Source organism: Hemitrygon akajei, chromosome 31 (genome assembly GCF_048418815.1).
Source record: "Hemitrygon akajei chromosome 31, sHemAka1.3, whole genome shotgun sequence".
NCBI lineage: Eukaryota > Metazoa > Chordata > Chondrichthyes > Myliobatiformes > Dasyatidae > Hemitrygon > Hemitrygon akajei.
The window spans coordinates 38,507,990-38,531,941 of NC_133154.1; the positions used below are offsets into that span (position 1 = coordinate 38,507,990).

General features: G+C 48.2%; 1 protein-coding gene across 4 annotated transcripts in view; it reads right to left on the minus strand.

The window, feature by feature from the left end:
• Nucleotides 1-597: 597 nt before the first annotated feature.
• The window catches only part of LOC140719239 (cdc42 effector protein 4-like), a 56,332-nt gene continuing 32,977 nt past the window's right edge, over nucleotides 598-23,952 (minus strand). Inside the window, exons 2-5 of one of the 4 annotated variants that reach the window (XM_073033704.1) lie at nucleotides 19,620-19,730; nucleotides 15,786-16,947; nucleotides 1,116-2,405; nucleotides 598-1,061 (exon numbers count right to left, since the gene is read on the minus strand). In XM_073033704.1, the coding sequence (XP_072889805.1) occupies nucleotides 1,603-2,405; nucleotides 15,786-16,203 (1,221 nt within the window). In that variant the 5' untranslated portion in view covers nucleotides 16,204-16,947; nucleotides 19,620-19,730 and the 3' untranslated portion in view covers nucleotides 598-1,061; nucleotides 1,116-1,602. Of the gene's footprint in view, nucleotides 2,406-15,785; nucleotides 16,948-19,619; nucleotides 19,731-23,952 lie in introns of all 4 variants that reach the window. The other 3 variants (XM_073033702.1, XM_073033703.1, XM_073033701.1) reach the window with 3 other exon arrangements.

Below are 23,952 nucleotides of genomic sequence, written 5' to 3' on the forward strand. Positions count from 1 at the left end.
GTGAACTAGGCCTCAGGGTCTAAATGGTGCATACCCAGTCGAGAGACAAGAGGGACGGTTTGAAAAGTGGCAGCATCCACATAAAGAGAAACAGTGCTCATGTTTCAAGTTGGAGATGCTTCATCTTCCTTCTCCCAGCCCCCCTCCCCACAGACACTGCCCAGCCTGCTGAGCATTTCAAACAGTTTGTTTTAATTTCCGAGTTTCCACATCTTTTTTTTTTGTAAATTTATTTTTGTCAAGAGTCAGTGAATAGGTCTTTGGCGTACAGACTGCAGGAGTTCACTGGAACCCAGGAAATCAGCAGACACCGGGTCAAACCTGGGGCTGGGAGGCACCTCAGTGTAGTGGTAAGCATAACGCTTTACGGTGTCAGCGATCGCAGTCCAATTCTCATCGCTCTCTGTAAGGAGTTTGTATGTTCTCCCTGTTTCCTGTGGGTTTCCTCCGGGTGCTCCGGTTTGAGTTAGTAAACAGCGGGCATGCTCTGCTGGTGCCGGAAGTGTGGCGATGTTTGCGGGCTGCCCGCAGCACGTATCCAGGACTGCGTCGACCATTGATCCAAACAACACATTCCACTGTATGTTTCCATGTACGTGTAACAAATAAAGTTATTCTTTAATACTTAATCTTTAAATCCAAAGTTTCCGGATACAGGAGGCTTTCATGTGACCATGGGAGGGGTCAACTCTGCCCTCTTCCCAACACCCCACACCCACCCGCCCACCAATGTTAACAAAGCTACCAAGAGTAACAGCCACCTGTTCCACCCCCCCCCGAGCCCGAGACACCGTGAATAACCTCAGACAACACCCACCTGTTCCCCCCCGAGCCCGAGACACCGTGAATAACCTCAGACAACACCCACCTGTTCCCCCCCGAGCCCGAGACACCGTGAATAACCTCAGACAACACCCATCTGTTCCCCCCCCGAGCCCGAGACACCGTGAATGACCTCAGACAACACCCATCTGTTCCCCCCCCCGAGCCCGAGACACCGTGAATGACCTCAGACAACACCCACCTGTTTCCCCCCCTGAGCCCGAGACGCCGTGAATAACCTCAGACAACACCCACCTGTTCCCCCCCCCCGAGCCCGAGACACCGTGAATAACCTCAGACAACACCCACCTGTTCCCCCCCGAGCCCGAGACACCATGAATAACCTCAGACAACACCCACCTGTTCCCTCCCCGAGCCCGAGACACCGTGAATGACCTCAGACAACAGCCAGTCCCTCCAAACTCCACTGAGACCAAGAACTGGAAGCACGTTCCTTGGTGACACACTTACCACAGAAAACATTCCTGCCTCGTTCATCTCTTTGGGAAATGATCTTAAAAGTGGCTTCAATGTATTACCAATAAAGGCAGTAATTTAAAAAAAAATCCTTTAAGATAACCCTAGAAAGACACCAGTTCTGATGACGGGTGCTGGACTTGAAATGTTGGCTGTTTCTCTCTCCACAAGTGCTTGCCGACATACTGAATGCTTCCTGTCTCTTTTTTGTTTCAGATTTCCAGCACCCGCAGTTTTTTTTTGGTGGATTTTCCTTGAAGACAAGATCTGGTAATCAACTAGTGGAGAATCTGAGGTCCTGGACTATACCCGGATTTCCTCATCCTCGTCGGCGAAGGCGAAGGCCTCGGCCTTCAGGGGGTTGAAGCCTGCACCCTCAGCGGGGAGCAGCTGGCTCTCCCACCGATGCTGGCAGTGCCTGGGCTCGGCCTCCTCTCCATCTGCAGGGACTCGTGGCCTCGACGGCCTCCAGCTTGCCCGTGTGCTGGGGGTGCCCTCATCATCAGGATGACTCCCGCAGCGCAAACCGGTGGAGACAGACCAGCGACCCAGCAGCGGACTACCATCTTGAGCACGGGTAGTTTTGCTGGGAGAAAGGGGGGCATCCCATGCCTCTCTGGCGTTGCCTCCCTTGCCATTCAGGGCCTCGAAGTGCCGCGGGGGCAGTTTCCCCACCTTGACATCCTCCAGCTCATCCCGCCTGGTCACTTGCTCATACCACCTCCGCGACCCACCGGGTGAAGGCCCTCTGCGAAAGGCCTGCCTGTCATCTCCAGGTGAATCGGCGGAGTTGCTGTGGTGGCCTGTGCCATTCCGCTGGTCAAGAGGTCCATCCAGGTGGAACTTCACTAGCTTTGCCCCGTTCTCCGGGACGTGCGGAGATTCCTTCTCTACCTGGCCTTCGGGCTCCATGACAGCCAGCACTTCGCTCATCAGCGAAGGCCCCAGATCCAGGCTGAAGGACAGCAGGGAGTCCGTGCGAGGCAACTCCAAGTCAGCCATGTCCAGATCTTCCAGAGGCTTTGCTGGCTCCACCTTGGATGATGTATCCTTGGGTTTCTCCAGCCTGGACCATCTGGGAAGGGTGCAGAATCCTGACTCCAGTCCTGAACAACACAAGGCAGAGTTTACAGTGAGATTAAACTGATCACAGATCTAATAGCTGCAGCTTTCAAACTGACCCCAACAAAATCCTCCCCCCCCTCATACAACCCCACACCCAAAAATCCAAATGATGGAATAAAGGCCACAGGATTGTTTTTTTGTTTTAATTGTGTTCCTTCTTGTTAAAGAGAACATCGTCCCTAATTTATGTTCATTTATTGTTTTCTTGTGACTAAGGACCCACACTCAACGATTTGGATCGGCTCCTACCCCTCCACCATCAGCTTTCTGAATGGCCCCTGAACTCATGAACACTACCTCAACCGTTAATTTAAAAATATATATTTAGCACGAAACAGACCCTTCTGGACCAACAAGCCCTCACCGCCAAGCAACCCACCCATTTAACCCTAGCCTAATCACAGGGCAATCTACAACAGCCAATAAACCTACTAACTGGTACGCAAGTCTTTGGACCGTGGGAGAAAACCCATGTAGTTTTCCATGAGAATGTACAAACTCCTTATGGATAGAATCGGAATTGAACTCCAAACCTTGGAGTGCTGCGAAGAGTAAGAGTCCCACTCACTGCTGTGTTACCTCAACACCCATCATCTTTGCAGCATTTTGTAGTTTAGAGTAATTTTATGTCTGTGCACTATACCGACGTAAAACAACAAATTTCATGTCTTATGTCAGTGATAATAAATCAGATTTTGAATACTGTTTTTATGATGTTACTCTGTGTGGCCGTAATAAGACCATAAGATATTGGAGCAGAATTAGGCAGTTTGACCCATCGAGACTGCTCTACTATTTCATCACGGCTGATCCACTTTTCCTCAGCCTCAATCTTCTGCCTTCTCTTCGTATCCCTTCATGCCATGACCAATCAAGAATCTATCAACCTCTGCCTTAAATGTACATACAGGCTTGGCCTCGGCAGCTGCCCGTGGCAAAGAATTCCAGACTCACCACTCTCTGGCTTAGGAAATTCCTCCTCATCTCTGTCCTAAAGGGACACCCCTCTATTAAGGCAGTCCCCTCTGGTCTTGAACTCTCCCACCACAGGAAACACTCTCTCCACATCCACTCTACCAAGGCCTTTCACCATGCGATACGTTCCAATGAGGTCACCCTTCATTCTTCTGAATTCCAGTGAATACAGGCTCAGAGCCATCAAATGCTCCTCATATGACAAGCCATTCAATCCTGGAATCATTTTCATGAACCTCCTTTGAACCTGCTCCAGTTTCAGCACATCCTTTCTAAGATAAGGGGCATAAAACTGCTCACAATATTTCAAGCGAGACCTCACCAGAGCTTTATAAACTCTCAGCATTACATCCTGGTTTTTATATTCTCGTCCTCTTGAAATGAATGGTAACATTGCATTTGCCACAGACTCAACCTGCAAATTAACCTTTAGGGAATCATACACAAAGACTCCCAACTCCTTTAGTGCCCCAGTTTTTTCTATTTTCTCTCCATTTAGAAAATAGCAGCCTCAGAAAGGTGGTGTCCATTATTAAGGACCTCTAGCACCCAGGGCATGCACTTTTCTCACTGTTACCATCAGGTAGGAGGTACAGGAGCCTGAAGGCACACACTCAGTGATTCAGGAATAGCTTCTTCCCCTCTGCCATCTGATTCCTAAATGGACATTGAAGATTTGGACACTACCTCACTTTTTAAAAATATACAGTATTTCTGTTTTTTCACATTTTTAAATAAAAATCTTCTCTTTTGGAAGAAGACAGCGAGGCTTTGAGAGGAAGTGCGGCGGCGGCCATTTTCAAATTGCTTCTCAGATCGGAGTTCTGAGAGGCGGGACTGCGCAGGCGCGTGAAGGAGGCCTGGGAAGGAGGGAAGATATAAAAAGAACGCAGCCTTAAGTAGCGGGCAACTTCATTTGCGGGCAGTGGAGTGAGCCGGGAGCAGAGTGTAGGGCTTGGGCTCAGAGGGCTTAGGCGGAAGAGGGCACAGTAGGCTTATCTTTTAGTTCTCCTTGTTATTTTCAGTTATTCGGGAAGTATGAGTGTGAGGGCAGCTTGTTGTTCTCGGTGTCGGATGTGGGAGATCCTGGAGTCTTCGAGCCTCCTGGACGTCCACATCTGCACCAGGTGCGCCGAACTGCAGCTCCTGAGGGACCGAGTTAGGGAACTGGAGCTGCAGCTCGATGACCTTCGCCTGGTCAGGGAGAGTGAGGAGGTGATAGAGAGGAGTTACAGGCAGGTGGTCACACGAGGGCCACAGGAGGCAGATAGGTGGGTCACGGTCAGGAAGGGGAAGAGGCAGGTACTAGAGAGTACCCCAATGGCTGTACCCCTTGACAATAAGTACTCATGTTTGAGTACTGTTGGCGGGGACAGCCTACCTGGAGGAAGTGACAGTGGCTGGGCCTCCGGCACAGAGGACGGCCCTGTAGCTCAGAAGGGTAGGGATAGAAGAAAGAGGACCATAGTAATAGGGGACTCGATAGTCAGGGGTTCAGACAGGCGGTTCTGTGGAGGTGATCGGGAGTCCCGGATGGTAGTTTGCCTCCCTGGTGCCAGGGTTCGGGACGTTTCTGATCGCGTCCAAGATATCCTGAAGTGGGAGGGTGAGGAGCCAGAGGTCGTGGTACATGTAGGTACCAATGACATAGGTAGGAAAGGGGAAGAGGTCCTGAAACGAGAGTATAGGGAGTTAGGAAAGCAGTTAAGAAGAAGGACCGCAAAGGTAGTAATCTCGGGATTACTGCCTGTGCCACGCGACAGTGAGAGTAGGAATGGAATTAGGTGGAGGATGAATGCGTGGCTGAGGGATTGGAGCAGGGGGCAGGAATTCAAGTTTCTGGATCATTGGGACCTCTACTGGGGCAGGCGTGACCTGTTCAAGAAGGACGGGTTACACTTGAATCCGGGGGGGACCAATATCCTAGCGGGGAGGTTTGCTAGGGCTACAGGGCAGACTTTAAACTAGTAAGATGGGGGGGGGGGGCGGGAAACAATTTGAGGAAACTATGGGAGAGGAGGTTAGTTCACCAGTAGTGCAAGTAAGTAGACAGTGTGTGAGGGAGGAAAGGCAGGTGATGGAGAAGGGATGCGCTCAGCCCGAAGATGTAGGGCAGAAGAAAGAAAAGGATAATAAATTTGAATGCATTGCTAGGGATGAAAAGAGAGGAGGAGGTGGAGAGTATCTTAAATGTATCTATTTTAATGCTAGGAGCATTGTAAGAAAGGTGGATGAGCTTAAAGTGTGGATTGATACCTGGAATTATGATGTTGTAGCTATTAGTGAAACATGGTTGCAGGAAGGGTGTGATTGGCAACTAAATATTCCTGGATTTAGTTGCTTCAGGTGTGATAGAGTAGGAGGGGCCAGAGGAGGAGGTGTTGCATTGCTTGTCCGAGAAAATCTTATAGCGGTGCTTTGGAAGGATAGATTAGAGAGCTCCTCTAGGGAGACTATTTGGGTGGAATTGAGGAATGGGAAAGGTGTAGTAACACTGATAGGAGTGTATTATAGGCCACCTAATGGGGAGCGTGAGTTGGAAGAGCAAATGTGTAAGGAGATAGCAGATATTTGTAGTAAACACAAGGTGGTGATTGTGGGAGATTTTAATTTTCCACACATAGATTGGGAAGCTCATTCTGTAAAAGGGCTGGATGGTTTAGAGTTTGTGAAATGTGTGCAGGATAGTTTTTTGCAACAATACATAGAAGTACCGACTAGAGATGGGGCAGTGTTGGATCTCCTGTTAGGGAATGCGATAGGTCAGCTGACAGATGTATGTGTTGGGGAGCACTTCGGGTCCAGTGATCACAATAGCATTAGCTTCAATATAATTATGGAGAAGGACAGGACTGGACCTAGAGTTGAGATTTTTGATTGGAGAAAGGCTAACTTTGAGGAGATGCGAAGGGATTTAGAAAGAGTGGATTGGGTCAAGTTGTTTTATGGGAAGGATGTAATAGAGAAATGGAGGTCATTTAAGGGTGAAATTATGAGGGTACAGAATCTTTATGTTCCTGTTAGGTTGAAAGGAAAGGTTAAAGGTTTGAAAGCGCCATGGTTTTCAAGGGATATTAGAAACTTGGTTCGGAAAAAGAGGGATGTCTACAATAGATATAGGCAGCATGGAGTAAAGGAATTGCTCGAGGAATATAAAGAATGTAAAAGGAATCTTAAGAAAGAGATTAGAAAAGCTAAAAGAAGATACGAGTTTGGTTTGGCAAATAAGGTGGAAGTAAATCCGAAAGGTTTCTACAGTTATATTAAAAGCAAGGGGATAGTGAGGGATAAAATTGGTCCCTTAGAGAATCAGGGTGGTCAGCTATGTGTGGAGCCGAGGGAGATGGGAGAGATTTTGAATTATTTCTTCTCTTCGGTATTCACTAAGGAGAAGGATATTGAATTGTGTAAGGTGTGGGAAACAAGTAAGGAAGTTATGGAACCTATGACAATTAAAGAGGTGGAAGTACTGGCGCTTTTAAGAAATTTAAAAATGGATAAATCTCCGGGTCCTGACAGGATATTCCCCAGGACCTTGAGGGAAGTTTGTGTAGAGATAGCAGGAGCTCTGACGGAGATCTTTCAGATGTCATTAGAAACGGGGATTGTGCCGGAGGATTGGCGTATTGCTCATGTGGTTCCATTGTTTAAAAAGGGTTCTAGAAGTAAGCCTAGCAATTATAGACCTGTCAGTTTGACATCAGTGGTGGGTAAATTAATGGAAAGTATTCTTAGAGATAGTATTTATAATTATCTGGATAAACAGGATCTGATTAGGAGTAGCCAGCATGGATTTGTGCATGAAGGTCATGTTTGACAAACCTTATTGAATTTTTTGAAGAAGTTACGAGGAATGTTGACGAGGGTAAGGCAGTGGATGTAGTCTATATGGACTTCAGCAAGGCCTTTGACAAAGTTCCACATGGAAGGTTAGTTAAGAAGGTTCAGTCGTTAGGTATTAATGCTGGAATAATAAAATGGATTCAACAGTGGCTAGATGGGAGATGCCAGAGAGTAGTGGTGGATAATTGTTTATCAGGATGGAGGCCGGTGAATAGCGGGGTGCCTCAGGGATCTGTTTTGGGCCCAATGTTGTTTGTAATATACATAAATGATCTGGATGATGGGGTGGTAAATTGGATTAGTAAGTATGCTGATGATACTAAGGTAGGAGGTGTTGTGGATAATGAGGTGGGTTTTCAAAGCTTGCAGGGAGATTTATGCCGGTTAGAAGAATGGGCTGAACGTTGGCAGATGGAGTTTAATGCTGAGAAGTGTGAGGTTCTACATTTTGGCAGGAATAATCCAAATAGAACATACAGGGTAAATGGTAGGACATTGAGGAATGCAGTGGAACAGAGAGATCTAGGAATAACAGTGCATAGTTCCCTGAAGGTGGAGTCTCATGTAGATAGGGTGGTGAAGAAGGCTTTTGGACTGCTGGCCTTTATAAATCAGAGCATTGAGTACAGAAGTTGGGATGTAATGTTAAAATTGTACAAGGCATTGGTAAGGCCAAATTTGGAATATTGTGTACAGTTCTGGTCACCGAATTATAGGAAAGATATCAATAAATTAGAGAGAGTGCAGAGACGATTTACTAGGATGTTACCTGGGTTTCAGCACTTAAGTTACAGAGAAAGGTTGAACAAGTTAGGTCTCTATTCATTGGAGCGTAGAAGGTTGAGGGGGGATTTGATCGAGGTATTTAAAATTTTGAGAGGGATAGATAGAGTTGACGTGAATAGGCTGTTTGCTGTGTGGAATGAGCTTCCTGTAGAAGTAGTAGAGGCCAGTTCAGTTGTGTTATTTAAGGTAAAATTGGATAGGTATATGGACAGGAAAGGAGTGGAGGGTTATGGGCTGAGTGCAGGTAGGTGGGACTAGGTGAGATTACGAGTTCGGCACGGACTAGGAGGGCTGAGATGGCCTGTTTCCGTGCTGTGATTGTTATATGGTTAATGTATTAATATACATAATTGATTGACTTGTTATGATTGATTTATTATGTTTTATTTTATTTTTTCCCCCTCTCTCTGCTAGATTATGCATTGCATTGAACTGCTGCTGCTAAGTTAACAAATTTCACATCACATGCCGGTGATAATAAATGTGATTTTGATTCTGATTCTGAAATCATCAACTCTTTCATTTCTTCTACCAAAGTGCATGACTATACACTTGCCAACTGAATTCCATCTGCCATTTCTTTGTCCAATCTCCTAATCCAAATCCTTCTGTTGCCTCTCTACTTCCTCAAAACTACCTGCCCTTCCACCTATCTTCAGATTGTCTGCAAACTTCGCAACAAAGCCATCAATTCCATCATCCAAATCATTGACATATAATGTAAAACAAATCAGTCCCAACACAGCCCTCTGTGGAACACCGCTAGTCACCGGCAGCCAACCAGAAAAGGCCCCTTTATTCCCACTCTTTGCCTCCTTCCAGTCTGCCACTGCTTTATCCATGCTAGAGTCTTTACTCTAGTACCAACTGCTCGTAGCTTTTAAGCAGTCTCATGTGCCGCACTTTGTCAAAGGCCTTTGGAAAATCCAAGCACGCAATATCAACCAGTTCTTCTTTGCCTATCCTGTTTGCTATTTCTTCGAAGAATTCCAACAGACTTGAAAAAGAATCTAGTGCTTTCCTGGTGTACGTGATGAATAAACTCTTCCTGGGTGGATGGGTACAGGTATTGATTTTAACCGACATCTTGGTGACAAACTCTGCCATCTTCATTAGGGATGGCAGAGTTTGTCATCGAAACGTCAGTTAAAATTGATGCCTGTACCTGGCTGGAAGCCTGAGAAGAGTTTATTCGTCCAACAAATTTGTCAGGCAAGATTTTCCTTTGAGGAAAGCATGATGATGACAGCCTATTTCATCATGTGCCTCCAAGTACCCTGGGACCTGGACCTTGATAATTGACTCCAACATCTTCCCAACCACCGAGGACAGACTAACTGGCCTACAGTTTCCTTTCTTGAAGAGTGGATGACTTTTGCAAATTTCCGGTAGTTTGGAACCATTCCAGAATCTAGTGATTTTTGAGAGATCACTACTAATGCCTTTCAGAACTCTGGGGTGTACCCCATCTGGTCCAGGTGACTTATCTATCTTCAGACCTTCCAGTTTCCCAAGAACCTTCACCGTAGTAACGGCAACTTCACATGTTTCATCCCACCTGACACCTGGAATTTCCACCATACTGCCAATGCTTTCCACAGTGAAGACTGATGCAAAATACTTATTCAGTTTATCTGCCATTTTATTGTCCTTAATGATTTTTTTTAAAGTTGCCTTCTGTTGGTTTTTAAAAGCTTTGCAATCCTCTAACTTCCCATGAAATTTTGCTCTATTATATACCCTCTCTTTGGCTTTTATGTTGGCTTTGACTTCTCTTGCTAGCCACAGTTGTGTCATCCTGTCTTTAGAATACTTCTTCCTCCTTGGGATGTATATATCTTGTGCCTTCCAAATTGCTTCCAGAAATTCCAGCCATTGCTGCTCTGCTGTCATCCCTGCCGGTGTTCCCTTCCAATCAATTCTGGCCAACTCCTCTCTCACGCCTCTGTAATTCCCTTTACTCCACAGTAATACTGGTACACCTGACTTCAGCTTCTTCTTCTCAAATTGCAGGGTGAACTAGATCATATGATGATCACTTTACCCAAAGGGTTCTTGTTCCTTAAGCTCACTAATCAATCAATTCTGGTTCATTGCACAACACCCAACCCAGAATAGCTGATCCCCTAGTGGGCTCAACCACGAGCTGCTCTAAAGGGCCACTTCATAGGCACTCTAGAGATCTCCCTGCTGGAATCCAGCACCAACCTGATTTTTCCCAATCTACCTGCATCTTGAAATCCCCATCACTATTAACTCATGCTGATGCAAGGATGGTTTTCATTGCAGCTGTGCATCTATGTATATCGCACTTGTAGTATTGTGTACAGTTTTGGGCCCCTTATCTAAGAAAGGATGTGCTGGCATTGGAGAGAGTCCACAGGTTTAGGAGAAAGATCCCTGGGAATAAAAAGGGTTAACATATGAGGAGCATGTGATGGAGTTTAGAAGATTGGGGGGGATACCAAGTGAATATTGAAAAGCCTAGATAGAGTGGATGTGAAGAGGATATTACCTGTAGTTGTGGGGGTGGTGGGGGGGAAATTGAGTCTAGAAGCAAGTGCACAGCCTCAGAATACAAAGATGTTCCTTTAGAACAGAGATGAGGATTAACTTCTTTAACCAGAAGATGGTGAAATGGCGGAATTCATTGCCACAGACAGCTGTGGAGTCTAAGTCACTGGATATATTTAAAGTGGAGGTTGATAGGTTCTTGATTAGTAAGGGCATCAAAGGTTATGGAGAGAAGGCAGGCGAATAGGTTTGAGTGATAATAAATCAGCCATGATAGATCGGCGCAGCAGTGTCAATGGGCCAAATGGCCTAATTCTGCGCTAACTCTTATGGTCTTCTGCACAAGTACACCATGTGACAATAAACTTGACTTTGATCTGAACATGGCAGTTGACAACTCAATTTTAAGATTATAAATGGTTTGACAGTGTACATGAATCCTGAATCTACTGGAGGAACTCAGCGGGTTGAGTGAGAGAAAGGGATAGTCAATGTTTTATGTTGAAGTGTTGTATCCGGGGTCTGTCAGATTGGTTGTTGCTGCAGATTTCACCTGCAGTCTCGTGTACCCGTTTACACTAATCCCATTGTATCCCGCCCACATTCTACACCAGCAACAACTTCAAAGTTTAGAAAGATGGCCGGTAACTTCCTCCCCAGCATCAAAATGTCTTGTACTAGAGGGCATGTATTTAAGGTGACAGGGGAAAGTTCAAAGCAGATGTGCGGGAGACCCACAGAAAATGCTGGAGAAACTCAGCAGGTCCGGCAGCATTTTGTGTGTTTTACTCTGGATTTCCTGCACCTGCAGAATATCTTTTGTTTAAGATGTGTAGTTAAAGCTTTTGTTTTAAAATACAAGAGAGGTGGGTACCCGTAATGAGCAGCCAGAATCAGTGGTAGAGGCAGACATGATAGAGGAATTTAAAAGGCGCGGGTAGGGATGGTGCGACATTGATCGCCAACAGGGATGGCACGATTAGGTTTTACCACTTTAATTGGTTTGGCCTAACAATATGGGCCACAGGGCTTGTTTGTGCGCTGTACTGTTCTATATTTGAACCTACAGCAGCCAATTACACGACCAGCCTGTGTCTTCGGGATACAGGAGGAACAGGGGTATCTGGAGGAGATTTGCGTGGTCACAGGGAGAATGTGAGAATTCTGCAGACAGCACCCGGGGTCAGGATTGAACCTGAACGTGGAAGCTGTGAGACAGCAGCTCCACCCGCTGAATCTTCGCTCTTCTAGAAACCCTATTCTTTATTACGTGTTTATTGACTACTTGGTGTTCGTGGTAGCTGGGAACAGCTCTTGTTGGTGAAATTCAAGAGGCTTGAGTAAAACTATCATAGAGGAGAATGGGAAAATCTGCAGCTGCTGGATATACAAAGCAACGGACACAAAACGGAGAAACTCAGCATCTACGGAAAAGAGAAAAGTCAACGTTTCGGGCTGAGACTCTTCGTCAGGACCGCCTCAGCCCGAAACACTGACTGTTTAGACTTTTCCATAAATGCTGTCTAGTCTGCTGAGTTCCTCCAGCATTTTGTGTGTTGTAGGAAAACAATTCACTGCCATTCCCTTACTGAACCTGTAGAGGGGTTGGTCAAGGCTCACTTTCTGCTCCCAAGTTATTTGTCACATGTGCATCAACAGTCATTTGAGTCACGACTAACACAGTCCAAGGATGTGCTGGGGGCAGGTGACCATTCTTCCACAACTTACTAACTCTAACTTGTATATCTTTGGAATGTGAAGGAAACGAGAGTACCCAGTGGAAACCCAGATGGCCACTGGGAGAATGTACACACTCCATAACAGAGAGTGGTGGGTATGAACCCCAGCGGCTGGCGCTGTAGAGCATTGTGCTAATCGCTACGCGGAACTGGTGTGCAAGCTGAGCAGACTGGAAAATGGAGACAAATCTTTGATAAATCCAGCAGGGAATTCAGGAAAAATGCAGAAAAGTTCTGCCACCTCGAGTGGTTGAGCAGGTGAGTTTATGGGGAAACTGGGTAAACACAAGAGGAGGAACGATTGGAAGCAGAAGGAAAGGGAAGACAATGGCTTCGAAAGGCAGACTGAACAGAAACTGGAAATGTTCACATATTTCCAGTAAAGGCAACCATTAACTCACAGGACTTCAAACAACTTGGCAAAGCAGTGAAGCACAGAGGACACTGTGCAAGAGGGGGAACATGTGGAATTGCTTATCAAGTAACAAGAACTATTTCCGGTGAGTTTTAACAGCGGGAGATCAACTGAATAGATAATGATGGATAATGTAAAACTTGCAGTTGGATAACCAATGAGGAATGTTGCTGGCCAAAGACTGTCACTCTGCCTCAGGCTAGGATACAGCAGAGTTTTGTGCGGGTAAGCCTTTGAGGTGGTGTGGAGATTTGGTATCGGGGATGAGGGGCAGGTTAGATGGAGAGCCTGGAAGGAGAAGGGCAAGTGTAAATTTAGTTTAAAGCTGTGTGGATGAAGCAAATACCACAGGCCCATCGAGTCAGGGATTTATGGTGACAGAGGTGAGCAGGAAGAGACGAGTGGACAGCCAAAGACTTTTTCCCAGGCCTAGGTAATGAAGTATGGTGGGGCGGGGGGAAGAGATGTCAAAAGTAAAGTTTAAAAAAAACATGGAATGTGTTACGAGGGGTGGTAGTACAGACAGAGACATTAGGGGCATTGAAGAAACTCTTAGATAGGCACATGGATGAAAAATGGTGAGCTATGTAGGAGGGAAGGGTTAGATAGATCTCAGAGCAAGTTAAAGGGCAGCAGAATATCATGGGCCAAAGGGCCCACACTGTGCTGTTATATTCTATCTCATTATGTCCCATGATTGGGAGACAATGAGGAAACCCCACTTGGCCCAGTGTAGCCCCATCATTCCCTTTCCTTATTCTCTCTCACATAACCATTAATTCCCTTTAATTGTTAGTCCTTGGCCCACACAATGAGGCAATTTTCAGCAGCCAGTTAAGTCTTTGGGAATTGGGAGGAAACCAGGATGCTGGGGGGAAACCTGTTGAGAGCGTGCAAACACCACACAGCTAGTCCCCAAGGTTAGGATTGAAACCATGCATCACTAAATCAGCTTGATCTCGAAATAGAGTGCTGTGCAAATGAATCATGAAACTAGATAAGGTCATGATATTTAAGGGATTGCAAAGAATACTGGAAGAGAAAAGTGCATGGGGGTCTGGTACAGAGCAGGGACCAGTTACACAAATCTTCAAAAGAGCTAGTAGAGGGTCAGTGGGCCAAGTGGTCTCAGAAGATGCCATTTCAATGCAGGGTGGCTGTGATTCTAAACTGACTCTACTTGTATGAATGTTTCTGGGTACACCGGGTAAGACTGGGTGTGGTCTACTGTTAAAGGCCACTCGATGTGGTCATTGTTAGAGAATGGGGGGGGTGGGGTGGTGCTGAGGTGAGAAGAGGGAAACAAACTGAAGACCTGGAATGGCACACACACCATTTGTAAAGCTGCAAGTATCGGAACACCTTGTAGACAGGCAGCCATTTTATACAAAGCAAGATCCCACAAAATCAGTACCAGATTTCCTACCCAGGGTACAGGCAGAACCCTCAACACCCATCTGGGAGGACAGGACCACTGCCCAGGAATATTGGGCAGGTCTGGACAATGTGCACCACTCACTTAATGAGTCTAACTCGCACCCAGAAGCTGGATGGGGAGGAAGAGCATAGTGAAGGTGGGGGGGGGGGGGGGAGAAGAGCGGTGAATGTGGAGGGCAGCAAAGATTGGAAAGGAGTTGATGGTGGGTGATAGAAAGGGCTGGGGTGGAGGTTAGGTAACAAGGAGAGAAGCAGAGAGGTGAGCAATGAAGGGTAGTGTGGAGTGAGTGAGAGATGCACTGACCATGTGCAGGACTCGAGAGCAGTGAACGTTAATTCAATGATCGACAACATGAAAACAGGCTCTTCAGCCCATTCTTCCATGCTAGCCAAGCATTCAGGCTTATACTACTTGTCCAAGCTTGGTCCATATCCCTCCGAATCTTTCCTGTCAAAATCTTGACAATCCTCTCAGGATGCATAACATTGGTATTGCCACAGCTCAGCAACTATAGTGACTGCAGAGAGTTGTGGGCACAGCTGAGCACAGCACAGCACAGGACCCAGTCTCCCCTCTCTGGACTCTGCCTATACCTCTCACCGGCATTACCACCCCTTGGACATTCTCTCTTCTCCTTCCATTGCCCCATTGGGCAGACGATACAAACATCAAAAGCACCTACCAACAGGCTGGAAGGCGGCTTCTACCCTGCTGTTATGAAACTCTTTGATAGTCGAGTATGATAGGTTGGAGTCTTGACCTCACAATCTACCTCGCTGTGATTTTGCACCTTACTGTTTGTTTATCTGCACTTGCTCTGTAGCTTTATTCTGCATTCGGTATCGTTTTATATGCCAACCCTTTTTATGCCATGGGCCAATATCACTAAGTAAGGAGTTTGTGGACTCCGCATTGGGAACCCGTTTTAGAGTAACACTCACAAAATGCTGGAGGAACTTGGCAGGGCAGGCAGCAAATGTAGGGTTTCAGCCCAAAATGTTGACTGTTTACCCTTGTCCATAGATGCTGCCACACCTGCTGAGTTCTTCCGGCACTCAGTGTGTGTTGCTCTGGATTTCCATCATCTGTAGAATTTCTCATGTTTATGACATGCAGAATCAGTTGGAAAATTGGAGGTACAAAGGGACACGGTCAACTTGATTAACATGAGGAGTGTTGATGGCTCTAGTCCTGTACTCGCTGGAGTTTACAAGAATGAGGAAGGATCTCATTGAAACTTACTGAATATTGAAAGGCCTAGATATAGTGGACATGGAGAAGATTTCTCCTCTATCGATGGTGGGAGAGTCTAGGACCAGAGGACACAGCCTCAGAATAAAAGGCTGTCCCTTTTACGGAAATGAAGAGGAGTTTCTTTAGCCAAAAAGGGAAATTCTGTGGAATTCATTGCCACAGACGGCTGTGGAAACCAAATCAAAATAAATCAGCCTTGATGAAATGGCAGAACAGACTTGATGGGCCAAATGGCATAATTCTGCACTATACTTCCTATCATTTGTGATGAAAACTGCACACAATATTCCAAGTGTGTTCACATTGATGATTTGTACAACTACAACTTGACATCCCAAGGAAACAGGAGGATTCGAGAGCATGCAGAGGACAGGGCTAATTTGTGAATTGAATTTACCGTATGATCCGTCTACTACTCCTGGACTTGACATCACAGTCTTGAAGTTGAGTCGTTCCACTGACCCATTCTTGGTCTCCAACAGATGAGGCAGGGAGACTGCGTTTTTAATAATGGGAGACACCACTGGGGGCGGGGACACTTCCCGGTTGGTGTTCCTCATCGGGGACTTCCTGACGTTCCTCAGTGCTCGCATCAGGGGGTTGGACTTGGCACCCTCGCGGGTCTTCTCGCCACCATGATCGCTGAGGAAGGAGGTATCACCGAAGACGTCACCGCCTCGCCCCACGTGCATGGTGTGTCGGAAGTCTCCCAGCGGGGGGCTGATCATGTCCGTGGTCAGGTCCGGCTTGAGCCGCCGCTTGCTGTGGGAACCAGGTACCAGGTTCTTGAAGACGGGCAACTTTGCCAAGCTCATCGTTCTTCCTCTTTATCTCCTGACCTTAAACAACACGGCTCTACAAATCGGTTACCCAACGTACAAAGCCAAGATCATCAGCACCACTTCATTCTACCACAAGACTGGAACTGACTGGAACTCAAATCCAACTTCCAACTTCTGTATTTTTGCTCCAGATTTGTTTGCGGGTAAAGAAGCTCTTCCAATAATTTGTACTAAGGAATGTTGTGCTTTTTAAAATCAGTTTCACACTTTCTCAGAAAGAACCTCAAGCAAGAAGAATGCAGACAATCATTTCAAAATATACTTCTTACTTTAAAAAAAAGCCACCCAATGTAGTCTTCCACAGATCAGCTCAATTATAAGAAAATCTTGTGACTGTAGGGAATAAAATATCTTCACTTTTCTCTCCTGTTTGTACTCAGTTTCTAGTGTGAACCCGGCCTCAGGTGAGGCTACTTAATCTGGCCCATCTGCTGGGTCTCGTGCTGTCATGCCTTGTACAGGATGGGGTGTAATGGAGGCCTGGCACACCCCTCCTGTGTTTAATTGGAAGAGAGAATCAAAGGTCTCTGGTAGAGTCAGGAATCCAAAGAAGGAATTGTAGGGGGTCGTGTTTCATTCCAAAGGTCTCAAGAGCCTCAGTGGAAGACAGATGAAGATTTGCTTCAGGGTGCAGACGGCTAAAGCATCGGGACTTCCCCGTGGACGGAAACCACAATTTGTCAATGTTCTGGACAGCTCCTGAGTTTCAGAAGACATCTGGAAGCAGATAATAACATTTCTACTATAAATAGGAGTGAAAATAGGATTAACTGACCTTTGACTAAACACTGGTTCACATTGTACATAAGTATTTGTAAAATTTATCGCAATTCTCAATTTTAAATCATGGACTAAACCGCTCTCAATATTCATCATTAAACATATTCCAGTGTTCTAACCAGCATTCCTCTGAATGACAAAACTCACATTTGTAATGGATAGTTTTTCTTAGCTTCTTGACTAATTTTTTTTAAATCAGCATCTTTATTTTCCTGTAAATGCCTGCAAGAAAATGAATCAAGGTTTGTGGTGACATATACACTCAGCGGCCACTTCATCAGGTACACCTGCTCATTCACGTAAATATCTAATCGGTCAATAATAGGCAGTAACTCAATGCATAAAAGTATGTAGACATCGTCAAGAAGTTCAGACCAAATATCAGAATGGGAGAAGAAATGTGGTCTAAGTGACTTTGACCATACAATGATTGATGGTGCCAGATGGGGTGGTTTGAGTATCTCAGAAATTGTTGATCTCCTGGGATTTTCACACACAACAGTCTCTAGAGTTTACAGAGAATGGGGCAAAATAACAAAAAAAAATCTAGTGGTCAACAGTTCTGTGGGCAAAAATGCCTTGCTATTGAGAGAGGTCAGAGTGGAATGGCCAGACTGGTTCAAGCTGACAGGAGGGTGACAGTAGCTCAAATACCCACGCGTTACAACAGTGGTGTGCAGAAGAGCATCTCTGAATGAACAACACGTCAAACTTAAAGTGGATGGACTACAGCAGCAGAAGACCATGCTGGGTTCCACTCCTGTAGCTAATGAAGTATGTACCTATATTACCCATCTTTTCTGCAGAAGAAGGCTTGTAACAGGATGCAAGAAATTAATCTTCTGGGGAAGTGCTTGAAGCAACCCCAGAAGTGAATGGGACATAGGAGCAGAATTTGGCCATTGGGCCCATCTGATGAGAGGAAACCAGAGCTCCCGGAGAAGACCCAGGTGGTCACAGGGAGAATGTGCCATACCGTTGGAGGGCTTTCAGAATTTCCCCTACCCCAGAGGGATCAGATTCTGGAGTCTAAGGCCCTCGGTTATAGGGCCTACATTCTTCTCCAAGATCACACATCTCATAGAAACTATCCTTACTTTAACCGTGTGACCAAATTCCAGCTCAGTGACGGAGAAACCTGCTTATCACTGGTTCCAACAGTCACAATTAACCAACTGGGGTGAATTTTTATGGACTCTCTGGGATTTGGTCTTGCCACAAAGACTTGCAAACCGCTAACTCCTGATGGTCATGGATACTGGCCCCTTGGCACAACCACATCCTGCTCATCACAATCTCTTGCGTTTGGCCCAAAACTTGCCTCTCCTTGAGTCTATGTGACTGCCTCTTAAATGACACTATTGTACCTGCCTCAAACACTTCATCTGGAAGCTTGGTCCATATAATCAGACCTCTGCGTGCTAAAGTTGTCCACAGGTCCCTTTTAACTGTTTTCCCTCTCATCCTAAACCCATGCCCCGAGTTTTGGATTCCTCTACCTCTCATAATTTTAAACACTCCCATTAGGTCACCTCTCAGTCTCTTATCTTCCAAGGTTCTTGATGCACCATCAATAACTCTTGGAGACAGGAGGCAAAAGAAAGGCTTTTATTAGCTGCAAACTGAGGGAGGAGCAGTGCCTCCAATCGCCTTTATACAGGGGTCTGTGGGAGGAGCCACAGGAGCAGTCAGCAGAGGGGCGAGTCCAGACAGGTATACACATAGTTTACCACAGTCCTACCATGGCCAACCCCTCTGGCTCTCTACTCGTGGAAGCATCTTTATAAATCTTTTCTGTGATCTTTGCAGTTTAACCATGGCCTCCAATAACAGGGTGACCAAAACCCTACACAGTATTCGAGTGAGGCCTCACTAACAATTTTAGCAACTGCAACATGATGTCCCAACGTCTACACTGAATGATAGGAGTGCTGAGCTCTTAAACCTGCCCCGTTGATCAATAGTGACATTACTGGCTCAGTCTTGGCCTCAGCTCCATCTTGCTCTCATTGACATTTTGCCCGTCTCTCTCAACCTCTAGAACGGAGCTGGTGACTCAGTAACACAATATTCTGGAGGAACTCAAAAGGTCAGGCAGCATATGTGGAGAGGAATTAAACAATCAATGTTTCGGGCGGAAACCCTTCATCAGGACTGACCTAGTGAGTTCCTTCAACATTTTGTGTGTGTTACACTGGATTTCCAGCATCTACATAAACTTGTGCCCATATTCTAAATTACAAGTTCTCTCACCAGAGGAAAACACCCTCTCATCAACTACACACCACCCCTCAGAATCTCAAATACTTCAATAGGATCTTCTAAACTCACACCCAACCTTCCCAGCACATCTACATAACTATAACTCCCTCATTCACAGAAAAACAATTCTTTTCATCGCCCATTGCATCCATTTCCGGTTGCTTCAAGCACTGTCCAGAGGACTGATCTCCTGCCACTGATATGAGCACGGATATGAACCTCCAGGTTCAGGAACAGGTGTTACCCTTCATTCACCCACAACACTGGATTTCACAACCTACAAGTCATGCTCTCAGTTTACGTATTGATCTACAGTATCTATGGTATTTATCTGTTTATTGACCCACCTATCTATTTATCTAGTACTTGCACAGTTTGTCTTCTTTTGCCCTTTGCTTGTTTGTCAGTCTTTGTAGTTTTTCATTGGTTCCATCGTATTTTTGTTCTACTGTGAATGCCTGCAAGAAAATGAATTTCAGGGTTGTCTATGCTGACATAGTCATACTTTGATAATAAATTTACTTTGAACTAATAAATGAATTAAAAACCCTTGGGTCCCAAGCAATGCAGGCAGAACTAATGGAACTGCTCCACTTCAGAAAACTGCCAACTCCTTATCATAGATCCTATGTGCACTTTCATCACATGTTAGTCATTTCGAACCTGTGACTTGTTTACAGTCACCTCTGCAACTTTCCCATGCCCAAAATCAGCTTCAGGAAGTGCATGCAGAAGACCCAATTATCCCTTGTACACGAGGAGCAAACTAGGCCCAACAGAAATGAATAAAACTGCAAAATGCAACTCGAGTACCAAGCCAGATTCTGCTGGCTTACAGGCATCGGAAGCAACTCCCTTCTGCCTATCACAAACTCCCCAGGAGTTGAAATGTCTCATGTCTCCATGTGCAAAAATGTCTGTAGGGGTGGGGGGTGCTGAACATTGACGGGTGGGGAGACTCCAAAGCAGTCTGTCTGTAGGGGTGGGGGGTGCTGAACACTGACCGGTGGGGACACTCCAAAGCAGTCTGTCTGTAGGGGTGGGGGATGCTGAACATAGACCGGTGGGGACACTCCAAAGCAGTCTGTCTGTAGGGGTGGGGGGTGCTGAACACTGACCGGTGGGGACAGTCTGTCTGTAGGGGTGGGGGGTGCTGAACACTGACCGGTGGGGACACTCCAAAGCAGTCTGTCTGTAGGGGTGGGGGGTGCTGAACACTGACCGGTGGGGACACTCCAAAGCAGTCTGTCTGTAGGGGTGGGGGATGCTGAACATAGACCGGTGGGGACACTCCAAAGCAGTCTGTCTGTAGGGGTGGGGGGTGCTGAACACTGACCGGTGGGGACAGTCTGTCTGCAGGGGTGGGGGGTGCTGAACACTGACCGGTGGGGACACTCCAAAGCAGTCTGTCTGTAGGGGTGGGGGGTGCTGAACACTGACCGGAGGGGACACTCCAAAGCAGTCTGTCTGTAGGGGTGGGGGGTGCTGAACACTGACCGGTGGGGACAGTCTGTCTGTAGGGGTGGGGGGTGCTGAACACTGACCGGTGGGGACACTCCAAAGCAGTCTGTCTGTAGGGGTGGGGGATGCTGAACACTGACCGGTGGGGACACTCCAAAGCAGTCTGTCTGTAGGGGTGGGGGGTGCTGAACACTGACCGGCGGGGACACTCCAAAGCAGTCTGTCTGTAGGGGTGGGGGGTGCTGAACACTGACCGGCGGGGACACTCCAAAGCAGTCTGTCTGTAGGGGTGGGGGGGGTGGGTTGCTGAACACTGACCGGTGGGGACACTCCAAAGCAGTCTGTCTGTAGGGGTGGGGGGTGCTGAACACTGACCGGTGGGGACACTCCAAAGCAGTCCGACTGTAAGGGTGGGGGGTGCTGAACACTGACCGGTGGGGACACTCCAAAGCAGTCTGTCTGTAGGGGTGGGGGGTGCTGAACACTGACCGGTGGGGACACTCCAAAGCAGTCTGTCTGTAGGGGTGGGGGGTGCTGAACATTGACGGGTGGGGACACTCCAAAGCAGTCTGTCCGTAGGGGTGGGGGGTGCTGAACACTGACCGGTGGGGACAGTCTGTCTGTAGGGGCGGGGGGTGCTGAACACTGACCGGTGGGGACACTCCAAAGCAGTCTGTCTGTAGGGGTGGGGGGTGATGAACACTGACCGGTGGGGACACTCCAAAGCAGTCTGTCTGTAGGGGTGGGGGGTGCTGAACATAGACCGGTGGGGACACTCCAAAGCAGTCTGTCTGTAGGGGTGGGGGGTGCTGAACACTGACCGGTGGGGACAGTCTGTCTGTAGGGGTGGGGGGTGCTGAACACTGACCGGTGGGGACACTCCAAAGCAGTCTGTCTGTAGGGGTGGGGGATGCTGAACATAGAACGGTGGGGACACTCCAAAGCAGTCTGTCTGTAGGGGTGGGGGGTGCTGAACACTGACCGGTGGGGACAGTCTGTCTGTAGGGGTGGGGGGGTGCTGAATACAGACCGGTGGGGACAGTCTGTCTGTAGGGGTGGGGGCCAAAGCAGTCTGTCTGTAGGGGTGGGGGGTGCTGAACACTGACCGGTGGGGACAGTCTGTCTGTAGGGGTGGGGGGTGCTGAACACTGACCGGTGGGGACACTCCAAAGCAGTCTGTCTGTAGGGGTGGGGGATGCTGAACATAGAACGGTGGGGACACTCCAAAGCAGTCTGTCTGTAGGGGTGGGGGGTGCTGAACACTGACCGGTGGGGATAGTCTGTCTGTAGGGGTGGGGGGTGCTGAATACTGACCGGTGGGGACAGTCTGTCTGTAGGGGTGGGGGGTGCTGAACACTGACCGGTGGGGACACTCCAAAGCAGTCTGTCTGTAGGGGTGGGGGGGGTGGGTTGCTGAACACTGACCGGTGGGGACACTCCAAAGCAGTCCGACTGTAGGGGTGGGGGGTGCTGAACACTGACCGGTGGGGACACTCCAAAGCAGTCTGTCTGTAGGGGTGGGGGGTGCTGAACACTGACCGGTGGGGACACTTCAAAGCAGTCTGTCTGTAGGGGTGGGGGGAGCTGAACACTGACGGGTGGGGACACTCGAAAGCAGTCTGTCTGTAGGGGTGGGGGGTGCTGAACACTGACGGGTGGGGACACTTCAAAGCAGTCTGTCTGTAGGGGTGGGGGGTGCTGAACACTGACCGGTGGGGACACTCCAAAGCAGTCTGTCTGTAGGGGTGGGGGGTGCTGAACATTGACCGGTGGGGACACTCCAAAGCAGTCTGTCTGTAGGGGTGGGGGGTGCTGAACACTGACCGGCGGGGACACTCCAAAGCAGTCTCTCTGTAGGGGTGGGGGGGGTGGGTTGCTGAACACTGACCGGTGGGGACACTCCAAAGCAGTCCGACTGTAAGGGTGGGGGGTGCTGAACACTGACCGGTGGGGACACTCCAAAGCAGTCTGTCTGTAGGGGTGGGGGGTGCTGAACACTGACCGGTGGGGACAGTCTGTCTGTAGGGGTGGGGGGTGCTGAACACTGACCGGTGGGGACACTCCAAAGCAGTCTGTCTGTAGGGGTGGGGGGTGCTGAACATTGACCGGTGGGGACAGTCTGTCTGTAGGGGTGGGGGGTGCTGAACACTGACCGGTGGGGACACTCCAAAGCAGTCTGTCTGTAGGGGTGGGGGGTGCTGAACATAGACCGGTGGGGACACTCCAAAGCAGTCTGTCTGTAGGGGTGGGGGGTGCTGAACACTGACCGGCGGGGACACTCCAAAGCAGTCTGTCTGTAGGGGTGGGGGGTGCTGAACACTGACCGGTGGGGACACTCCAAAGCAGTCTGTCTGTAGGGGTGGGGGGTGCTGAACACTGACAGGTGGGGACACTCCAAAGCAGTCTGTCTGTAGGTGTGGGGGGTGCTGAACACTGACCGGTGGGGACAGTCTGTCTGTAGGGGTGGGGGGTGCTGAACACTGACCGGTGGAGACACTTCAAAGCAGTCTGTCTGTAGGGGTGGGGGGTGCTGAACACTGACAGGTGGGGACACTCCAAAGCAGTCTGTCTGTAGGGGTGGGGGGTGCTGAACACTGACCGGTGGGGACACTTCAAAGCAGTCTGTCTGTAGGGGTGGGGGGTGCTGAACACTGACGGGTGGGGACACTCCAAAGCAGTCTGTCTGTAGGGGTGGGGGGTGCTGAACACTGACGGGTGGGGACACTTCAAAGCAGTCTGTCTGTAAGGGTGGGGGGTGCTGAACACTGACCGGTGGGGACACTCCAAAGCAGTCTGTCTGTAGGGGTGGGGGGTGCTGAACACTGACCGGTGGGGACACTCCAAAGCAGTCTGTCTGTAGGGGTGGGGGGTGCTGAACACTGACCGGTGGGGACACTCCAAAGCAGTCTGTCTGTAGGGGTGGGGGGGTGCTGAACACTGACCGGTGGGGACAGTCTGTCTGTAGGGGTGGGGGGTGCTGAACACTGACCGGTGGGGACAGTCTGTCTGTAGGGGTGGGGGGTGCTGAACACTGACCGGTGGGGACAGTCTGTCTGTAGGGGTGGGTGGTGCTGAACACTGACCGGTGGGGACACTCCAAAGCAGTCTGTCTGTAGGGGTGGGGGGTGCTGAACACTGACGGGTGGGGACACTTCAAAGCAGTCTGTCTGTAAGGGTGGGGGGTGCTGAACACTGACCGGTGGGGACACTCCAAAGCAG